The following is a 21023-nucleotide window of genomic DNA, read 5'->3' as shown; positions in this document are numbered from 1 at the left end:
TGTGGTATATCATATTGATTGATTTACAGATATTGAACCAGCCTTATATCCCTGGGATAAGTCCCACTTGATCATGGTATATGATCCTTCTAATGTATAGTTTAATTTGATTTGCTAATATTTTATTGAGGCCTTTTGCATTTATGTTCATCAGTGCTACTGACCTGTAATTTTCTTTTTTTTGTAGTGTGTCAGATTTTTGATATCGGGGTGATTCTGTCTTCATAGAATGAGTCCAGAAGTGTTCCTTCTTAAATTTTTTGGAATAGTCTGAGAACATTCAGTGTTAACTCTTCTTTAAATGTGCTGTAGAATTCACCTGTGAAGTCATCTGGTCCTGCACTTTTGTTTGTAGAGTTTTTAAATTACTGATTCAATTTCATTACTAGTAATTGGTCTGTTCATATTTTCTATTTCTTCCTGATTCAGTCTTGGGAGATTGGATGTTTCCATTTCTTCTAGGGTGTCCTTTTTATTGGCATATAATTGTCTGTAGTAATCTCTTATGATCCTTTGTACTTCTGGTGTTGTCAGCAGTAACTTCTTTTTCATTTCTGATTTTATCTGTTTGGCCCCTCTGTCTTTTTTTCTTGATGAGTGTGGCTAAAGGTTTATCAAAATTTTTTTAACTTTTCATAGAACTAGCTCTTAGTTTCATTGATCTTTTCTTTCCCTTTTTTTTAGTGTCTATTTCAATTATTTCTGCTCTGATCTTTACTATTTCTTTCCTTTTTCTAACTTTGGGTTTCACTTGTTCTTTTTCTAGTTCCTTTAGGTATAAGGTTAGGTTGTTTATATGAGATTTTTTGTGTTTCCTGAGGTGGGCTTGTATCACTAAAAACTTCCCTCTTAGAACTGCTTTTGCAGCTTCCCATAGATTTTTGGATTGTTGTATTCCCATTTTTATTTTTCTCCAGATATTTTTTTATTTCCTCAGATGTCTTTAGTGACCCTTTGGTTGTTTAGTAGCATACTGTTTAGCCTCCATGTGTTTGTGCTTTTTGCAGTTTTCTTTTTTTGTAGCTGATTTCTAGTGTCATACTCTTTGGTTGGAAAAGATGCTTGATATGACTTCTATCTTCTTACATTTATTAAGACTTGTTTTGTGGCCTAGCATGTGATCTATCCTGGAGAACATTCCACATGTACTTGAAAAGAAAGTGTATTCTGTTGTTTTTGCATGGAATGTCTATTAAACCTATCTGGTCTAATGTGTTATTTAAGGCCAATGGTTCCTTATTCATTTTTTTGTCTGGATGATCTGTCCATTGATGTAAATGAGGTGTTAAAGTCCCATACTACTATTGTGTTACTGTCAATTTCTCCCTTTATGTTTAATATTTGCTTATGTATTCAGGAGCGCCCATGTTGAGTGCACACATATTTACAATTGTTATACCTTCTTGTAGGATTGATCCCTTGATCATTATGTAACATCCTCCTTTGTCTGTTACAGCCTTTGTTTTAAGTTCTATTTTGTCTCATGCAAGTGTTGCTACCCCAGCTTTCTTTTTGTTTCCACTTGCATGGTACATCTTTTTCCATCACCTCATTTTCAGTCAGATCTGAAGTGAGTCTCTTTTATACAGCATATATACAGGTCTTATTTATATATCCATTCAGCCACACTGTGTCTCTTGATTGGATTATTTAGTTCATTTATATCTAAAGTAATTATTGATAGGTATGTACTTATTGCCATTTAGTTAATTATTTTCTGGTTGTTTGTCATTTTTTGTTTGTTGTTCCCTTTTCTTCTTTTGTTCTCTTCCCTTGTGATCTGCTAATACTCTTTAGGTTAGGTTTGGATTTCTTTCTCTTTTTTTGTATGTGTATCTATTGCAGATTTTTGGTTTGTGGTTACCATGAGGTTTACATATAGCAACCAATATATATTTTTTAAATTGATGAGCTCTTAAGTTTGAAGGCATTCTAACAATCCTGCGTTTTTTACTCCCCTCCCCAGTATGATGTTTTTGACATCATATTTTTATATCTTTTTGTTTTGCATATCCCTTAACTGTATTGTACACATAGATGATTTTACTAGTTTTGCCTTTTAACCTTCCTACTAGCTTTAAAAGTGGTTAATTTCCTACCTTATTGTATATTTGCCTTTACCAAAGAGGTTTTTTTTTCTTTCACAATGTTCATATTTAGTTGTGGTCTTTTCTTTTCTGGTTAAAGAAATTCCCTTAACATTTCTTGTAAAGCTGGTTTAGTGGTGCTGAACACTTAGCTTTTGCTTGTCTGTAGAACACTTTGTCTCTCCTTCAAATCTGAAAGATAGCCTTGTTGGGTAGAATATTCTGATTCTGAGTTCTGCACCCCTCAGAATACACTAGGGGCCTTGGAGGGAAATGATAAAAGTATCAAGGAGAAGGCTAAGTAGACAAGGCTTTGCATTCACTACCCCCAGTTATTCAGGGCAACTCCATTTTTATTTATTTTATATATAGTGTTTTGCATAATCTTTTATTTATAAAAAAAAAAGTAGGTGGGGAGAGGAGTTCTACTGCTACTAAAACAAATTGATACCACTTACCTAAACTAAATCTTAAACTACTACATATGAACTAACAAAGTTGAAACACTGGGCAAAGACTAAACAAAAAAGTAATCTGGGAATTCAGGTTCCCCCTGGAAGTAGTCTAACATTAACAGGTCTCCTTAAGGAACTTCTGAAAAAGACTGTCACTCTAGGACCTACATGAATCCAAACACTGAGGCTGGAACAGATGTACTCTATCTCTGAAGATAAAACAGCAAAACATTGTTTATTATGTACTCACTCAAGTGCATTTACTTTTCTGTAAGTAAGCGAAGTATCAGACATAATCATTCAAAATTTACAGTTTTTACCTCACCTTCCGATCATCAGGTACCAGATCTTGAAGCACCTTTCTCTTAGGCCATTCCTTGGCCAGTTCAGCAGAGGCCAGTTCCTGCAGGTGGTATACAGCTATTTTGGCAGAACGCCTCTGAACTCTGCCCCCACTCTTTGGCTCCAGGCTCATCTCCTTTAAGCACTCTGGCTGTCCTGACTCTGGAAAGAAGGAGATCTACAAGAATGAGACATAGTAAAACACAAGCCTGAGAAATGGCTTCCATCAGAGTCAGTGATTAAAGGCTATTATTCCTGCTCTAAATATCAAAAGAGCTATTTACTATCTTGCTAACCACTAGAATAAAGCTCCACCATTTTAATGAATATTTCACTGGTAAAACAGTTTCTTAGGATAAAATCTGTTGTGTTGTAATAAGTTAAAGTGGTTGAAAGTCAAGCTATATCCACATCCAAAGAAATAAACTTTGACCCATGTGCAAAAATTAATTCAAAATGAATTCTAGGAACCGCCATCTTCCAGTAATTTGCCAAAATGACCAACACAAAAGGAGAGAGGAGACTTCGTTATATGTTCTCTTATGCCTTTTAGAAAACAGGGTGTTGTTCCTTTGGCCACATATATGGAAATCTACAAGAAAGGTAGATATTGTAGGTATCAAGGGAATGGGTACTGTTCAAAAAGGAATGCCCCACAAATGTTACCAGGGCAAAACTGGAAGTCTACAATGTTACCCAGCATGCTGTTGGCATTGTTGTAAGCAAACAAGTTAAGGGCAAGAGTCTTGCCAAGAGAATTAATGTGCATACTGAGCATATTAAACACTCCAAGAGCTAAGATAGCTTCCCAAAACAAGCGAAGGAAAATGATCAAAGAAGAAAGCCAAAAAGAAAGGTACTTGGGTTCAAATGAAGTGCCAGCCTGCTCCACCCAGAGAAGCACACTTTGTGAGAACCAATGGAAAGAAGCCTGAATTGTTGGAACTCATTCCCTATGAATTCATGGCATGATAGGCATCAAGAAAATAAAAGACCTGGATGGTAAATTAAAAAATTTTTAAAAACCCCAAACCCCAAATAGATCATAGCCCTAAATGTAAACCATTAAAGTATAAAAATTCTAGAAGAAACCAAGAGAGAACATTTTTGTGACCCTGGATATGATGGTTTTTTGCTGTGTCAACTTTGCTAGGCTACAGTCATCAGCCAAACATGGTATTCTTGTAAACCTAATTAATATCCATAATCAGTTGACTTTAAGTAAGAGAGATATGACAGAAAAAGAGGCAGGGGAGATTCCAAGCATGAGAGAGACTCAATACTGCTGCTGATATGAAGATGTATGGGACCATAGGCCAAGGAATACAGGTGGCCTTTAGAAGCTGAGCACAACTCCCAACCTGTAGCAAACAAGGAAATGAGGTCCTATAACTGCATGGAACTGAATTCCTGAACAATCTTAATAAGCCTAGAAACAGATCCTCCCCTTGGGCCTCCAGAAAGGAACAGCTCTACTGAAACTTTGATTCCATTCTAGTGACGCTCTATGCAGGGGAACCAGCTGAGTGTGCTGGATGTAACCTGGACTTCTGGCCTAATAAACTGTGAAATAATACAACTGCATTAAGGATACTAACTTTATGGTGATTTTTTTAATGCAGTAAAAGAAAATTATACATTGGGTTGGGCAAAGATATCTTAGATACAACAACAAAAGCATTATCCATAAAAGAAAGAAAAAGATAAATTGAATTTTATGAAAATTAAGAATTCTGCCCTTTAAAAAATACTAAAAAAAAAAAAAATGAAAAGACAAGCTACAGAGAGAAAATATTTGCAAAACATGTATCTGATAAAAGATTTGTGTTGAGAATATATAAAAAACTCAAAATATATTCAAAAGTTAATAGTAAGACAACAAAAACTCCAACAATAAAATGAATAAAGGATTTCAACAGACACTTCACCAAGGAAGAAACTTCTCTAAAGACTGACATTCCCAAGAAGCACATGAAAAGATGGTCAACATCATTAGTCATCATTAGTCATTAGGGAAATGCAAATTTAGACTGCAGTAAAATACCACTACATACCTACTAGAATGGATTTTAAAAAATGAAACTGATAATAGCAAGTGCTGATAAAGATGCAAAGCAACTAGAATTCTCATACTTTGCTGGTAAGAATGCAAAAGGACACAGCTGCTTTGGAAAATACTATGGCAGTTTTTTATAAAGTTAAACATACATTTATCATATGACTTAGCAATCTCATTCCTAAGTATTTACCCAAGAGAAATTAAAACTTATTTTCACATGAAAAACCTTTATGTAAGTGTTTATAGTAGATTATTCATAATTGCCTAAAACCAGAAACAACCCCAAGTGCTTTTCAACTAGTGAATGGATAAACAAGTTGTGAAACAATCATACAATGGAATCCTAGACAGAAACAAAAGGGAATAAACTAATGATACATGCAACACATAGATGAACCTTAAATGCATTATGCTAAGTGAAAGAAGCTAGACTCAAAAGGCTATGCTATACGGTTCAATTTATATGACATTCCGAAAAAGGTAAAACTATAGGGATAGTATCAGTGGTTGCCAGGGGATGCGGGTGGGAAGAACTGACTATAAAGAGACACAAAGGAATTTGGAGGGATGATCAAATTCTTCTATACTTTGATTACGGTGGTAATTACATGACTGTATGTACTTGTCGAAACTCTTACAACTGTACCCTTAAAAGGATGAATATTAATTACCATATGTAAATTATACACTGAAACTTAGTGCTAAAAAAAAATGAGGGTTTTTTTTTTCCCTACAGCTTAGAAATGTAATCAAGAAAAGACAAAGTCCAAACAAAAAAATTGGAACAGAGGAACCAGCTGGACAGCTTCCTACAAAATTTCTAGCTAAAGGAGAATGCCTTAAGTTTTAAACATATAATATTGAGTTTACTTCTGCCCAGATTATACAATGAAATTTGATTTCTCTAATCTAAGAACGATCAAAAGGCAGAAAGAAAGAGCACAAAGAACAAGGAAGAGAGAGCACAAGCATTCAAATTAAAAGGGGACACAAATGAGGAACCAAGGATGTAGGAAAGATGTAGGGGTGAGCAGTCACCACAGAACAGATCTCGAAACAGGGTCTGGAAAGTAATCAGTACTCACAGGCCCATGCTCTGACCTCAGATGATACGCAAGTCCAGCCTTCGATCTATACGGCTTTCCACAGTGGTGACATTTCAGGGTCATCTTCTCCAGCTCTGCAGCCCCTTTGCCACATTTTCTGACATGGTACAGATATCCCATGATGCTGGTGAAGCTACTAGAGCAACTCTGAACACAGGAGAGAGGCCTATACTATAATCTTACATATTTTGATATGATCTCTAAATTTCTAAACAGCCACAAAGCACTCAACCACATCATACAAACAGACTCTCTAATATCACTAGACCATCTCTAGCATTTCCTACTGGCACAACCCTTACTTGTCCCTGGCCTGACTGCTCCCCTATCTACCACCAAGCATGATATTCAATCAATTTAGTCAGCATTCAATAAACTAGAACTGTGCACCTCCTCTGCATCAGAGCTTCCTCCTTGGTCTATGATCCAACTCCACCCCAATATCAAATACCAGCAATATCAAAGTTCCTTATACAAGGTTACTACAATCTCTTCATCACACTAAAGAAAGGATGATAAAGAAACTCCTTCAAACAAGGGGAAAGAGGAGAAAAACTAATTTTTGGAGATGAGAAAGAAAATAAAGAACTATTAATGAGGGAGGAGACACTGAAAAACAGGAGCCACTCTCATGCTGGCTGATGACACAAAACCAGATCTATAAGGGAGAGGGAGGAGACATGGCAAAGAACTACAGAAAGACATTGAGCTGAGACTCCAGGCAGAAGGAGCTGCTGTCGTTGGGCTCTTACCTCACGCATGCACCTGAGCTTTCCCAGCCTCTTGAGAACTGTTCGGAGACGTTCCCTCTCACTTGGCTCATCTATTTCATCTCCAGCCTTCAAAATGGGCTAGAAAGCAAGAGAAGCAAACAAGCATATGATTCATGGAAAAGACAGATACAGAAAAAAATTCTATCACAGGAGACAAAGGACTGGACTAGCACCAAAGCTAGTGAAGTCTGAGTTATCTAACTCCTGGCTTTCTCCATCTTTTCCTACACACTGAAGTGAATGTAATGGAAGTAAAAGTTCAAAGCCTCTACCTCCCAGGATATGAACCTTTGGGCTAACCTAAACACATAAATACCCTTTGTATCTACCACAAAGATTTCATCGTATGTAATTCTTCTATCAAAAGGCTCTTCTTACTTACAGCCCTATGAAGTCCCAGAGCCTTAGCCATCTCCACTGAGTTATCTACACTCATCCAAGTAAAGACATCCAAATACCACATGGGCTCATATAGGACAGAAGACACTCTTACCAAGCTATTATGATTTGCCATGACGTGATACTTCATCCCTGCCAGTGAACGAAGTTGTTTCCCACAATGATGACAAGTAAACATTTCCTGCCAAGGGAAAAATACTGCTCAGTGCCAGGCTGTTCAACAGAGAAACAGAATGTCACAAAGTCCTATTCAAATGTTCTCATCTGTATCTTCTTTATTTCCCAATCTCTGTAATAGTCAATGGATCTCAAAATCCCAGAAACTCACTGTCATGTCCTCAAGGGCAAAGAAGTAAAAGCTACTCATTTTTAAAGTAATAAGAATTACTACCATTTACTGAGTGTCAATATTTGCCAAGCAAAGGGGTAGGCACTTAGCATATATTATTTCTTTTTTATCCTCTGATGGACTACACAAGTAGTAATTATTTTATCTCTATTTTATAAATGAGGAAACTGAGGTCCACACATACAAAACTGACACAACTAAGTGGCTGAATGAAGATTCAAACCCAAGACTGTCAGACTCCAAAGCCTACGTTTTCTCTATGACACAAGGCTGCCTCTTCTCCACAGTAACCAACATATCCAACACAGTGCCAGATATTTAAAAATAAAAAGTCACAACAGTTATGAAATGCCACAAAATATCTAACCTGTTTGCAGTTTTCCATGTGTTTCTTTAAGCCCTCTATGGTCTTCCTCCCCACTGCCTGGCAGGTAGGACAGGAAACACTGCCTTTATCCACAATTTCTAAGTACCACTGCTCCTCTAAACTGCCTATAAAGGAAAGAAAGGAACACTTATAATCTGTAGTATCCTCCAGAAACAAAAAGCACAACCCCAGAATTTAGGAAAAGTATCATAAAATGGTTTTTCTCTTTCCTGTGGGAGAGACTATAGCTGTGTACAACTTTTACAAATAATCTTTTTAAGCCAGTGAAGAATTTCTGAAACTCCTACTCAATTCCCCATGACAAAGACCATCCGAGAACCACGCCAAAGCCCAGTGGCTTAAAAGAATAAGCAATAATTTTTTTCACAGTTTTTTTGAGGTATAACTGACAATGTGTAAAATTTTTCATAGCAGCATATAAGAGTAGGATACTGAGACGTGTAACAGCCAGTTTGCTAAGTGTTTCCTATGTGCCTGAGACTTTGTTAAATGTTTTTATCCTATTTAACTTTCACAACAATTCTGACTGCCTTAATTATCCCTATTTAGAGACATGGAAACTGAAACCTGCAGAAGTTAAGAAGCAGGTCAGAAAATTAACAAAGAGCCAAAACTTAAACAAGGGTCTGACTGTCTTCCAAACCCATGCCCTCATAAGTGCCTCCTTAAAGAAATGCTTTGGTACATCATTCCTTTACCAACAATGACAACAAAAAAGACACAACGAGAGAACCAGATCTCACAAAGCTTCCAAAAGAAAGCATACCTGCTGCATAAGCTGGTGGTTCCTTCCGAATACGACGAGCCTGGGCTTTGGGATTAGGCTGAGTTTTAGGCCGTTGCTTCCTCCCTGATGCAAGACAGAAACTTGAAGCCCAACACATCACCTTTGCTAACCTGTCTCTAGTACCAAAACCTCTTCCCTCCTCTTCTCAATGCCCTATGCCCCACTCCCTCAACCAACTGACTCATGTAAGTCATAACAGAAGAAAAGGGTAATGTAAGGCAGGATGGAGGCTATTTTCCTTGCCAGAAAATTCAAAGGGCTCAAAGTGCTTCAAGGGGTAAAACCTAAGATCCCTCTCCCTTTTACCTTCAAATAAAGCCAAGGCACCCAGGGAAAAAGAGTTAGCAAAGTTACTCCCTTACCATAAAGCTTATGCTTCTTCTGAGGAAATTCGCGATAGTCCTCATCTTCTTCCTGCCTGGGTTTCCTTTTTCCTTTGGTTGAAACTCCACCTGACCCTGAAATAACACAGAAAAACAAAACAAAAACTTAGTACAGTTTATAAGTGAACATCTGGGCCTGCCTTCAACTCATCGATCACAAGACCATCAGAGGGAAAGATGATCAGCGAGCAAGGCCTTACAGAAGTGTTGGTAACAGTTTCAGGGAAGTTAGTATAACTTCTCATTAATTGACTCAATCTTGCCTTTTCCTTTTGAGCTGTTCTCCATCCCAAGTGATCAGTTGTTCCCTATGAATAATAAGGTCCTTCAAGCAGTGTGATTTGTTTAATCCTGATTTGAGGCTAACACTGAAGCAGAAAAACAGTTCAAGATATAAGGCTACTTTGTGACATCCGGCTTGAAAACCGTAAAAACTACCACATAAGCAGGTAGAGGAGGAAGACAGAAGCACCTGTTCCATGGTTGGCATTTTCAATGCCTTCATGGAATGTGAAGCCTTAGCAAGACTTGAGTTATATTCTTGTGGAAAGGCATTAAATTATTTCTGTATATTATGTAGTTGGTTCCTTCACTTTTTGCAGAATAGCAAATCTAGCTTCTTTGTACAAACTTAGAGCTTATCCAAAGATTTCTTTTTACCTCATATTTCTTAGAAATTTAATGGGATATATGTTGTTTTCCTATGCCTTTTCGCTCAAGCAGCATATATATCAATACTGACTTTTTCTTTCTTAGATACAGTGTAAAAAAATTTTTTTCCTATGAAAGAAAGGGATTAAAAAAATTTTTTTCCCCTAAAGCTTTCTTGAAGGTCAGGGGCTTTATCTATGAAAAAGTAGCAAATACTTATTTGTAACCTATGTGAAGCAGCAGCCAGCCTTAAAATAGTCCTTTCTGGCTAAGAGTTAGAACAGTGAGTACCAGTACAATTGTTTGGGCTGCTTTTAATGTCTCTTAATCAAAATTACTAGATGACAGAATTCAAGAATTTGTTACATGTTATTACTTGGTGTACTGATAATCATTTAAAAGTAACGACTCTCTGTCATGTGGGGAAAAAAAAAAGACATAGGCTACTAAGAACCCCTGAGACTATGACCACTAAGATAACTCTACTCAGAATATCCCTTACACCAGTCCCTAGACCCTCAACAGAGGATCAAACTAGAACAACAGGAAAGAAAGCTCAATTCATACGAAGAGGTAAAGCTGATACCAGTATAACCTAGAGGAGTGAGATCAGCAGAATTTCACTAGGTAAAATAGAGGGACCATTCATGAAGTTAACAGTATATGATAGCTTAACATCTTTAAAAAATTTCAATCATTAATATGAAACATGTATGTGGTACTTAATGCTTTAAAAGCCATTTACAACAGCTACCTCAAAATAGAACTTTAGAGAGTTTTCTGTCTTTGGAATAAGATTCTGATACCTTCAACATGGGAAGTAGCAGCTGGCTTGATCCTTCTCATCTTCATCCAGTAGGTAGATTTTCGGAAGGATGCCGGAAAATCACTCACTGGTTCACACGAAGAGGCGGATGATGAACCGCTTAAGGAATCATCGTGAGGGATAGTGTACTGGAAACTATTATCCTTTATGGAACACTGGGTCCTGCTATTAATATGACACAAAGATATATACTGCAAAAGAGGGTCTGGAGTAAAGTTCCTGTTAATTGTATTACAAAAAGATAACCAAGTTGGTAACCTGTGCAAAAAACTAGGAAGCTTGATAATAAAAATAGAATTTAGATAGCAATTTTCTAACAATTAAAACAATTGCTCTAACACAATATATATAATTATTATACTCCATTGTAATCAGAAAGAGTAAGCAGTCCACATAAATGATCACTCTGTAGCCCAAGTAGGCATTCCTTCCTAAATTCATCAAAGCAATAGGGTGTTCCATGACCCTTCAGATGATCCCCTGGATCTGTAACCAGGTATTTCCAGGCCTCTCTATATCTCTGGCAGAGGAACAGTAACTGAATAGTATCTCTGAGAATAAAGAAGGAAGAGCATAGTTTGTAGGCTCTAGTCTGATCCATCTTCCTTTTCCTGAGCCTCCTCCCTAAATCTTGATATCAGGGCACCCCGTCTTACGTAGGCAACAATGCTACTTAGATCCCATAGCTAAAGGAAGGGTGCCACCTTGTTTGAGTTGAACTGGCCAGAAGTCTGTTATATAGCTGATCCAAATTCCCAAATCTAGGACCAGTCAATATGTAGTTGACAAATATTGCTGAGTAGCTAAAAAGTATCTTCTAGGTGGTTCAAGATGCAGTAGAGCGTCAGTTCTCAAAGTGTAGTCCAACGATCTCTGAGACATCCCTTTTCCAGCTAACTAACCATGTGAGTGAGGGCTGCCTTAGATTTACAGTTTAGAAAGGTCACTCTGGATGCTACATGAAAGATGACCGACCCGTGGAGGAAGAGTGAATGAAAGAAGAGTTAGCAGCTTGTTGAAACAGTATGAATAAGAGATAATGAAAGCTTGAACTTGAACTAAGGTTTCGTAGTAGAGCTGATAAATTGACAGATTCAAGACAACACTTTAAAGGTAGAGCTGGTAAGAATTACATATGGAGGTTTGTGGTAGCAGGGATATGGAAGTAACACAGGTGACCATTCTTAGGGAAAAATGAAAGTAAAATATGATAGATGCCTACCTACTATGAAATACTAGTTGTTAGAAGCCATAAACTATTTCTACACATCTAGAGATATGAACATAACTAAAAAGCGTATTTAGAATGAAAAAAGAAACAGAAGATTTATAGTACAATGTCAATTCAGTAAATTAAAAACAAATATAAATGTAAATAGCACTAGCTATTTTACAAGGACCATAAATATTTAAGGAAAATTTCAAATTTGTTAGTATGGTTGTCTCCGGGAGGAAGGGATGAAAATGGTAACAGGGACTTATGATTTGTACAAGGTAGACCTAAACCATCATTAAAATAGACTCAAATAAAGGCTGAGATTGAACCAATGCCCTTAGAAAGCAGGTTAGAACTTATGGTCTGAACCTAAACAGGTTATCTGCTAAAATAAAAACAGCAACATTCCCCCAGAAGATTCTGAAAAGACCCACAGTCTACACAAATAACATTCATAATCTTGAGAATAAATTCCAAAATTATGTAGTATACAACAACCAGGAAAATGTGAGGAACTCTCACAGGACAGATGATAAACAAATGTCAACCCAAGATGATGCAGATGTTGGAACTAGCAAAGACTTTAAAGCAACTATTATAACTATGCTTCATGATATAAAGAAAAACACACTTGAAATGAAGGAAAATGTAGGACTTATCAGCAGAAAAACAGAAACCATAAAAAAGAACCAAATTAAACTTTAGGACTGAAATAAAAATTCACTGGATGGGCTAGTAACAGAACAGAGATGAAAGAGGAAAGAATCAGTGAATCTGAAGACAGATCAATAGAAATTACCCAATCTGAAGAACAAAAAGCAAAAAAGACTGTAAAACAGTCAACACAGCCCCAACAACCTATGGGTCAATATCAAAAGATCTAACTTAAATGTAGTTGTAACTGCAGAATAAGAAGAAAGAGGGACTAAAGCAGAAAAAAATTTTGAAAAAAAAAATAATGGTGTAAATATCTTCCAAATTTAATGAAAGATTTACCTTTATAGATTGAAAGAGCTCAACACTCAACAGTATAAACTCAAAGAAAACCATATCTAGATATATCTTAATGAAACTGTTCAAAACTGAAGATTAAAACAAAAAGCAGTTAGAAAAAAATATAACATATTACATACATGGAACAATGATTCAAATGATCATGAATTTCTCAAAAGAAGCCAAGACAGAAGACAGAATAATAACATCTTTAAAATCCTGAGAGAAGAAATTCACCAATTCAAAATTCCATATTCAGTGAAAATACTCTTTACTTCAGATGAAGTAAAACTAAGATTTGTTGTCAGAAGATTTGCTCTATGAAAAATTCTAAGGGAAATAATTCCAGCTGAAGGGAAAATGACACCAGAGTGAAATTTGGGTTTTTAAGAATGAAGAAAGAGGGGTAGGGTATAGCTCAGTGGTAGAGCACATGCTTAGCATACAAGAGGTCCTGGGTTCAATCCCCAGTACCACCACTTAAATAAATAAATAAATAAACCTAATTACTTCCCCCATTAAAAAAAAAAATTGGAAAAAAAAAGAATGAAGAAAGAGCAAGAAAAATGGTAAACAGCTGGGTAAATATTAAAAACTTTTTAAAGCAAAAATTTAACATTATCTGGTAAGATTTTCAATATATAAGATGTAATATGACAGCTATAACTTAATGGTCAGCAGATAGGGGGTTAAAGTAATCTATGTGGTTGTGAGGCTTCTATATTTAAGCAAAGTGGTAGGATATTAATTCTAAGTAGACTATGAAAGGATAGATATGTACACTGTAATTCCTAGAGCAACCACTATGAAACATTCCCCTCACCCCTGAAGAGAGAGGGAGAGAGCGTCAAAAACAAATGGATAAATTAAAATGGGATGCTAAACATTCAAATAATCCAAAAGAAGGTACAGAGGAACAAAATACAGAAAACAAATAATAAAATGGTAGACCTAAATCCAACCATACCAATAATTAATTTAAATGTTTATGGTCTAAATACTAAAGTTAAAAGTCAGAGATTGACAGCGTGAATAAAAAAAAAAAAAAATCCTGGTATATGCTGCTTACAAGAGGCACACTTTAAATATAAACACATATGTAGACTAGAAGTAAAGGGATGAAAAAAATCATACCATGCCATCAGCAAATACAAGAAGGCTGGAGTGGCTATTTTAATATCAGATAAAATAGACTTCAAGACAAACAGTATTACCAGAGATAAAATGGGACACTTCATAATAGTAAAAGTAACAAATCATCAGGAAGACAATTACTCATTGCATGTGTCTAACAACAGAGGCTCAAAGTACACAAAGCAAGATTGCTAGAAAGGGAAAGACAGACAATTTTACAATCTTAGCAGAAATTTTAAGGTCTCCTTTCTGGAACTGATAAAACTAGACAGAAATTCAGTGAAGACAAAGAAGATCTGAATTGCACTATTAGCCACCTCGCTTTAGTTGACATTTACAGAACACTGCATCCAACATGAGAAGATACACATTAAGTGCACACTGTACACTCACAAGATAGATCATATACTGGGCTATTAACTTTACTCTTAAAAAGATGAAAATCATAATGTATTCTCTAGGGGGGAGGATATAGCTCAAGTGGTAGAGTGCGTGGTAAAGAGTATGCACAAGGTCCTGGGTTCAATCTCCAGTACCGCCACTAAAAAAATTAAAAAATTAAAAATAAATAAATAAGTTACATCCCCTCCAACATAAATAAATAAATACATAAATACATAATGTATTCTCTAACCACATCAGAATTAAATTAGAAATCAAAAACAATAAGGTATCTAAAATAAAAAATAAATCTGGAAATTAAACAATCTATTTCTAAGTAATTCATGGGTCAAAAATGAAGTCCCAAGGGAAACTGGAAAATATTTTAAGTGAATAACAACCAAAATACACATACCAAAATTTGTGGAATGCAACTAAAGCAGTACATAGAGGGAAACTTTACGCTCTAAATGCTTATCTTAGAAGAGAGCTAAAATCAATGACTTGAGATTTCATATTAAGATACCTTAAAAAGAAGAGCAAAGTAAGCCCAAAGAATAGAGACAACATAATAAAAAGGAAAAATTCATAAATTAGGAAACAGCCATTAGAGAAGACCTGTTTCTTCAAAAAGATCGCAAAATTGACAACCCCGTAGCTAGACTGATCAAGAAAAAAAGATACCAAAGATACTACAAATAATCAATGTAAGAAATGAAAGAGGGGGTTTTCCTCAGGAAGGAGCAGGCGGCACGATGGCGGCTCCTGGACCACGTGGCCTGTGTGTCCACCGGAGGAGGACGCTCCCAGCCCGCTGTCTGAGGCCGTTTGAATATGTTCAGCCATGAAATGAAACAGACTCACTTAAGTCTGAGTCCCGAGAGACAGCGACCCAGGACACAGCCCTACCAGACGAAGTCACTATGTGGCACCCACACTTCAGGAGAGGGGAGTTAGCACCACCTACTTAATGAATGGTTGAGTATCTACAGCAACTATTTGGAATTCTTCTACAGAGAAGATTTCTATTCAACATCACTCATTAAAAAAAGAAATGAAAGAAGGGTTATCATTACACATTATGCAGACAGACATTAAAATAGTTAAGAGAATATTTTGAACAACTTTATGCCAATAAATTGACAAATTAAGGTAAACAAATTTCTTAAAAAACACAACTTACAAAATTGACATAAGAAGAAACTGGAGACATAAAGAGCAGAAGGAAAAAAGTAAAACTGCCCCTACTTGCAGTTTTTTTTTTACAGATTTTTTGCAGTTTGTTTACAAAGATAATCTCAGGAAATATGTGAAATAATTACTAGAACTAAAAATGAATTTAGCAAGTGGCAGGATACAAAGTTAAAACACAAAAATCAACTGTATTCTTAGACACTAACAACAAACAAGTAGAAAATGAACTTATAAAAATAATAGCACTTACAGTAACAAATAATACAGGAATCTAGGAGCAAATCTAGGAATCTACGAACAAATCTAACAAAAGACATCCAAGACTTTTACAGTGAAAACTACAACACATTAGTGGGAGAAAGTAAAGCCCTAGATAAGCGGAAAAATATAATGTGCATATAAATCAGAAAACTCAATACTGTCAAAATGGCAATTCTCCTTAAACTGATCTATAGATTCAATATAATACCAATCAATACTCTAGCATGTTTCTTTTTATAGAAACTGACAAACTGATTGTAGAATTTATATAAAGAGGCAAAGAAAATAGAATAGCTGAAATAATTTTGAAAAAGCAACAAAATTAGATGACTTTATCTGACTTCAAGACTTACTCTAATGCTACAGTATCAAGACAGCTCAGTATTGGCAAAAAAAAGATAGATGCATACATCGATGAAACAAAGTAAGGAAAGTGAAAAAGAAACAGACCCACACGTATTCAATTGATTTTTGACAAAGGCAGCAAGGCAACTGAATAGGGAAAGAATAGTCTTTTCAACAACTGGATGTACAAATGGAAAGAAATTAAATTGACCTTTATAACGTACCATGCACAAAAATTAACTCTGAATGAGCCATAGACCTGAATGTAAAACCCATAAAACTTATAAAAGAAAACATAGGAGAAAATATTTGCAATTAGGGATGGCAAAGTTTTCTTAAATATAAAAAGCATGAAACATTAATGAAAAAAATTAAATTTTATCACTTTTAATGGTAAATTTAAAATCTTTGCTCTTCTAAAAACACCATTAAGAAAGTAAAATGCAAACCATGAACTTGCAGAAATATTCAAGACACATATCAGACAAAGGAATTGTATTCAGAAAAAAATTTTTTAATTAAATAATACAATTCAATAATGAGACAAAACCCTATTTGGGATGGGTAATAAGGGTTTTTTTTTTTAATGAAGGTACTGGGAGTTGAACCCAGGACCTCATGCATGCTAGACATGCACTCTACCACTGAGCTATACCCTCCCCAGCCCCCAATTTTTTTTTAACGTGGGCAAAAGACATAGACACTTGACAAAATAAGATATATGAATGGCTAATAAGCATACAAACAGATGTTCTACACCATTACTCATCAGGAAAATGAAAATTAAAACCACAATGAAATACCACAATATATCCATTTAAGCTAAAATTAGAGACTTACTCTCATACACTAGAAATATAAAATACCAGCAATTTGGAAAACAGACAATTTCTTAAAAAGTTAAACATACTCCTGACATATGACGCAAGCAACCTAAGATGGTAAACACCATCCTAGTAAATAAATACTGTGTTAGGTATTAATAAAGAGAAAAACAGACAATGAAACCACAACTGACTGATAACAACCATTGAGAAAAAGACTGGAACCTAGCAAAAAAGATCTTCTTCAACTGGAAACATAAAGAGGGAACCTCAGCAGGACAGTAGGAGGCAGTGTGCTCATGATATAATCAGGCTCCATACCCTAGAGATGCGCAATTCACAAGCTGAAGAATAGTTAAGTCGCAGAGGCCCTCCCACAGAAGTGAGAGTTCTAAGCCCCTCTTCCGGCTCTCTAGCCCAGGGTTCCAGCCTTGGGAGGAGGAGGAGCCCCCAGGACATCTGGTTTTGAAGACCAGCAGAGCTTAACTCCAGGAGCCCCATGGGATTGGGGGCAACAGACACCTCATTCTCTTAGGAAGCGTACACAGAAACTCGCATGCACCAGGTCCGAGGGCAGAGGCAGCGATTTCATAGGAACCTGGGCCAGGCCTGCCTGCTGGTTTTGGAAGGTCACCCAGGGGACATAAAAGCTGGTGACAGACATTCCTGGAGTGTTAATCTACATGAGCTTTCCTAGAGGCTGACATCTTGATTGGATCATTAGCACCAAGACCTAGCCCCACCCAACAGCCTGAAGGGAAGCCTTGGGCCAAACAACATACTGGCTATGAACACAGCCCCACCCATCAGCAGACCTTCTGAGCCACAAACTTCTAGACATGGCCCTACCCACCAGAGGTCCAGGACCAAGCTTCACCCAGCAGTGGGCAGGCACCGGCTCCTCCTGCCAGGAAACCTGCATAATCCTCTAGTCCAGCCTTATCCACCAGGGGCAGATACCAGAAATAAGAAAATAACAATCCCAAAGCCTGTGGAAAGAATCCACAAACACAGGACAGACTGGGACAGGCTGGACCCTGGCCCTTGGGTAACAAGAGAGGAGTGTACTGCTGGGACACATAGGATGTCTCCCAAAGAGGGCCACCCCTCAAAGGTTGAGAAACATAACTAACCTACCTAAAAATACAAATAGAAAGACAGATAATATGAGGCAGCAGAGGAATACCTTCCAGGCAAAGGCACAAGATAAAATCCCAGAAGAAGAAATAAGTGATGAGGAGATAGGCAATTTATCTGAGTAAGAGTTTAAAGTAATGATGGTGAAGATGTTCAGTGAACTCAAGAGGAGTATAAATGCACAGAGCAAAGTTTTCAGAAGAGAGTTGGAAAATATAAAGAATACCTAAACAGAGTTGAAGAATAAAATCACTGAAATGAATAACACACTAGAAGGAACCAAGAATAGACTAAATGAGGCAGAAGAATGGATCAATGAGGTAGAAGACAGATTAATGGAAATCACTACTGCAGAACAGAAAAAAGAAAAAAGAATGAAAAGAAATGAGGATAGTTTGATAGAACTCTAGGACAACATGAAGCACACTAATATTCACATTATAGGGGTCCCAGAAAGAGAAGAGAGAAAGAACCTGAGAAAATGTTTGGAGTGATAATAACTGAAAACTTCCCCAATTTGGGAAAGGAAAGTCACCCAGGTCCAGGATGCACACAGAGTTCCACACAGGATGAACTGAAATAAGAACACACAAAGGTACATAGTAATCAAACTGACAAAAATTAAAGATAAGGAGAAAATATTAAAATTAGCAAGAGAAAAGCAGCAAATAACATACAAGGGGACACCCATAAGGTTATCAGCTGATTTTTCAGCAGAAACTCTACAGGTCAGAAGGGAGTGGCATGATATATTTCAAGTGGTGAACGGTAAAAACTTACAACCAAGAATACTCTATCCAGCAAGGCTTTCGTTCAGATTTCATGGAGAAATCAAAAGCTTCACTGATAAATAAAAGCTAAAAAGATTTCAGTACCACCAAATCAGCTTTACAACAAATATTAAATGAACTTCTCTAGTCATCAAACCATAAGAGAACAAAAAGAAGAAAGAGAGGAGGGAAAAAAAAAAGAAGACCTACAAAAGATTGCTTTGGCAGTTTGGGGTCTTTTATGGTTCCATATAAATTTTGGAATTGTTTGTTCTAGTTCTGTGAAAAATGTTGTGAATATTTCGACAGGGGTTGCATTGGATATGTAGATTGCTTTGGGTAATACAGCCATTTTGATAATGTTGATTCTTTCAACCCAAGGGCACAAGATATCTTTCCATTTCTTTGTATCATCTTCAATTTCCTTCATTAGTGTTTTACAGTTTTCAGGTTATAGGTAACCTCCTTGGTTAGGTTTATTTCTAGGTATTTTGTTGTCTTTGATGCAATGGAAATGTTTATGTCAGTTATAAAATTCTGGATTTTGAAGTGAAAAAAAAATATAAAGAGAATGAAGAGCCGCAAATGGCAAAATATCCTTCTTTCTTATGGGTGAGTTGTACTCCATTACATATATGTGCTGCATCTTCTTTATCTATTCATCTATTGATGTGCACTTAGGATGCTTCTATATCTTGGCAATTATAAATTTATAATAATTATAAATAATTGCTGTTAATAGAAGGGTGTATGTATCTTTTTGAATTAATTCTTATTTTGTGGTTGGCTTTATTCCTTTGGTAACTATGTAAGTTTAAAAAACTAAAGCTCTAAACATTCTTAGAAACAATGAATAGTACATATATGTAAATTTTTTTAAATATGTGCAAAAAACTGTGTATATGTGTTCATATGCAATATACTATATAGCAGTCAAACTCTGACAATTCTACCTAATAAAACTGAAAAATGAAAAAACAAATAAAAAAAGAGAAACAAAAACATTTTTCCACACAGAGACTTACACATGAAAAAGCAGCTTTATTGTAATATCCCCACATTAAAAATAACCCAAATGTCTCTCAAGGTAGATGGCTAAACAAATTATGGTATCCATAATGGAATCCTATTCAGCAATAAAAACTATTTTTATTCAAAATCATTATTCTGAGTGAAAGAAATCATGCAAAAAGAGGACACACTATCTGATTTCATTTACATAAAATCCCAGAACATGCTAACCACTGTACAGTGACAGAAAACAGGTCAGTGGATGTTTGGGGATAGGAGTAGAGGGAGGGATGGATTGCAAAGAGACACAAAATAACTTCTGGGAGACATGGAAATGTTATCTTGATGGTGGTTTCATGGGTACTTACATATGTCAAAGCTGATGATATTACCTACTTTAAATATATGCAGTCTACTGTACTTCAATTATACCTCATAAAAATATTTTTAAAAATTTTAATGGGAATTGGCAGTACTCTAGGGCTAAAACCCACCATCCCAAACAAATGGGAACAATCTCTACTAGAAAGACTGGATAGAATCAACAGGCCATTAAGAGTCAAGTCCCATGTGACTCCTTTTAGGAAACTCTCCTCATAGGAATTTCTTTACTCTTGGTGTAGGACTCAGATATACCCACTTCCCCTCTCATGAATAAGCCCAAGCATAGTTTAAAAAAAAAATCAATAGTTTATATGATCAGCATGAATAACATCTTGGGAATTAAGTCTAAGTGGATAGGGAATCCCTCCCTCTAGGTCTCTTATTTTTAAAGGACTTAGTAAAAACAGTTCTCAAGTATTTTATACTACATATCAACTCAGGGCATTTGACTATTTGTTAAAAACCAGATTAATCTCAAACTTCCCTTCCCATAAATATGACAAGAAGAAGCCTTTGGCTCAAACAATAATTATCATAACTGTAGTTACTTTAAAATAATTTGTTGTTTGTGGCACCTTCCACATTTGTACCTTCCTGTCTCAGCTTCTGATCATAAGGATGAAGAGTTTAAACTACTTTCAACTCCTTTCTGATCTACCAGGAATTTTTAAGAGCCGCTAGTTCATTCTCTAGGTGTAAATATTTAGATTTCATTGGAAAAATATTTTAAGTTCATCTCAGTATCCTTTGCAGCTTCCTTTTATTTTA

At 36.1% G+C, this 21023-nt stretch overlaps 1 protein-coding gene, 1 non-coding gene and 1 pseudogene across 6 annotated transcripts in view; 1 reads left to right on the top strand and 2 right to left on the bottom strand.

Annotated features, from left to right (window-relative positions):
* ZNF512 (zinc finger protein 512) overlaps positions 1–21023 on the bottom strand; it is a 31885-nt gene that overhangs the window by 8919 nt on the left and 1943 nt on the right. For 2 of the 5 annotated variants that reach the window (XM_014563479.2, XM_006189737.3), the window contains 8 exons: positions 10586–10770; positions 9108–9203; positions 8725–8808; positions 7938–8062; positions 7316–7402; positions 6802–6900; positions 6029–6196; positions 2868–3062 (listed from right to left, as the gene is read on the bottom strand). In XM_014563479.2, the coding sequence (XP_014418965.1) occupies positions 2868–3062; positions 6029–6196; positions 6802–6900; positions 7316–7402; positions 7938–8062; positions 8725–8808; positions 9108–9203; positions 10586–10770 (1039 nt within the window). The remainder of the gene's footprint in view (positions 1–2867; positions 3063–6028; positions 6197–6801; positions 6901–7315; positions 7403–7937; positions 8063–8724; positions 8809–9107; positions 9204–10585; positions 10771–21023) is intronic. The other 3 variants (XM_014563480.2, XM_032497257.1, XM_014563481.2) reach the window with 2 other exon arrangements.
* LOC102517487 lies at positions 3378–3862 on the top strand (annotated as a pseudogene).
* Positions 16717–16788, bottom strand: TRNAA-AGC. The gene has a single exon. It is a non-coding gene; the product is annotated as a tRNA-Ala (tRNA).

This window comes from Camelus ferus, chromosome 15 (genome assembly GCF_009834535.1).
Source record: "Camelus ferus isolate YT-003-E chromosome 15, BCGSAC_Cfer_1.0, whole genome shotgun sequence".
Lineage (NCBI taxonomy): Eukaryota > Metazoa > Chordata > Mammalia > Artiodactyla > Camelidae > Camelus > Camelus ferus.
The sequence above is the reverse complement of the archived record's forward strand: the minus strand, read 5'-3'. Positions and strand labels throughout refer to the sequence as shown.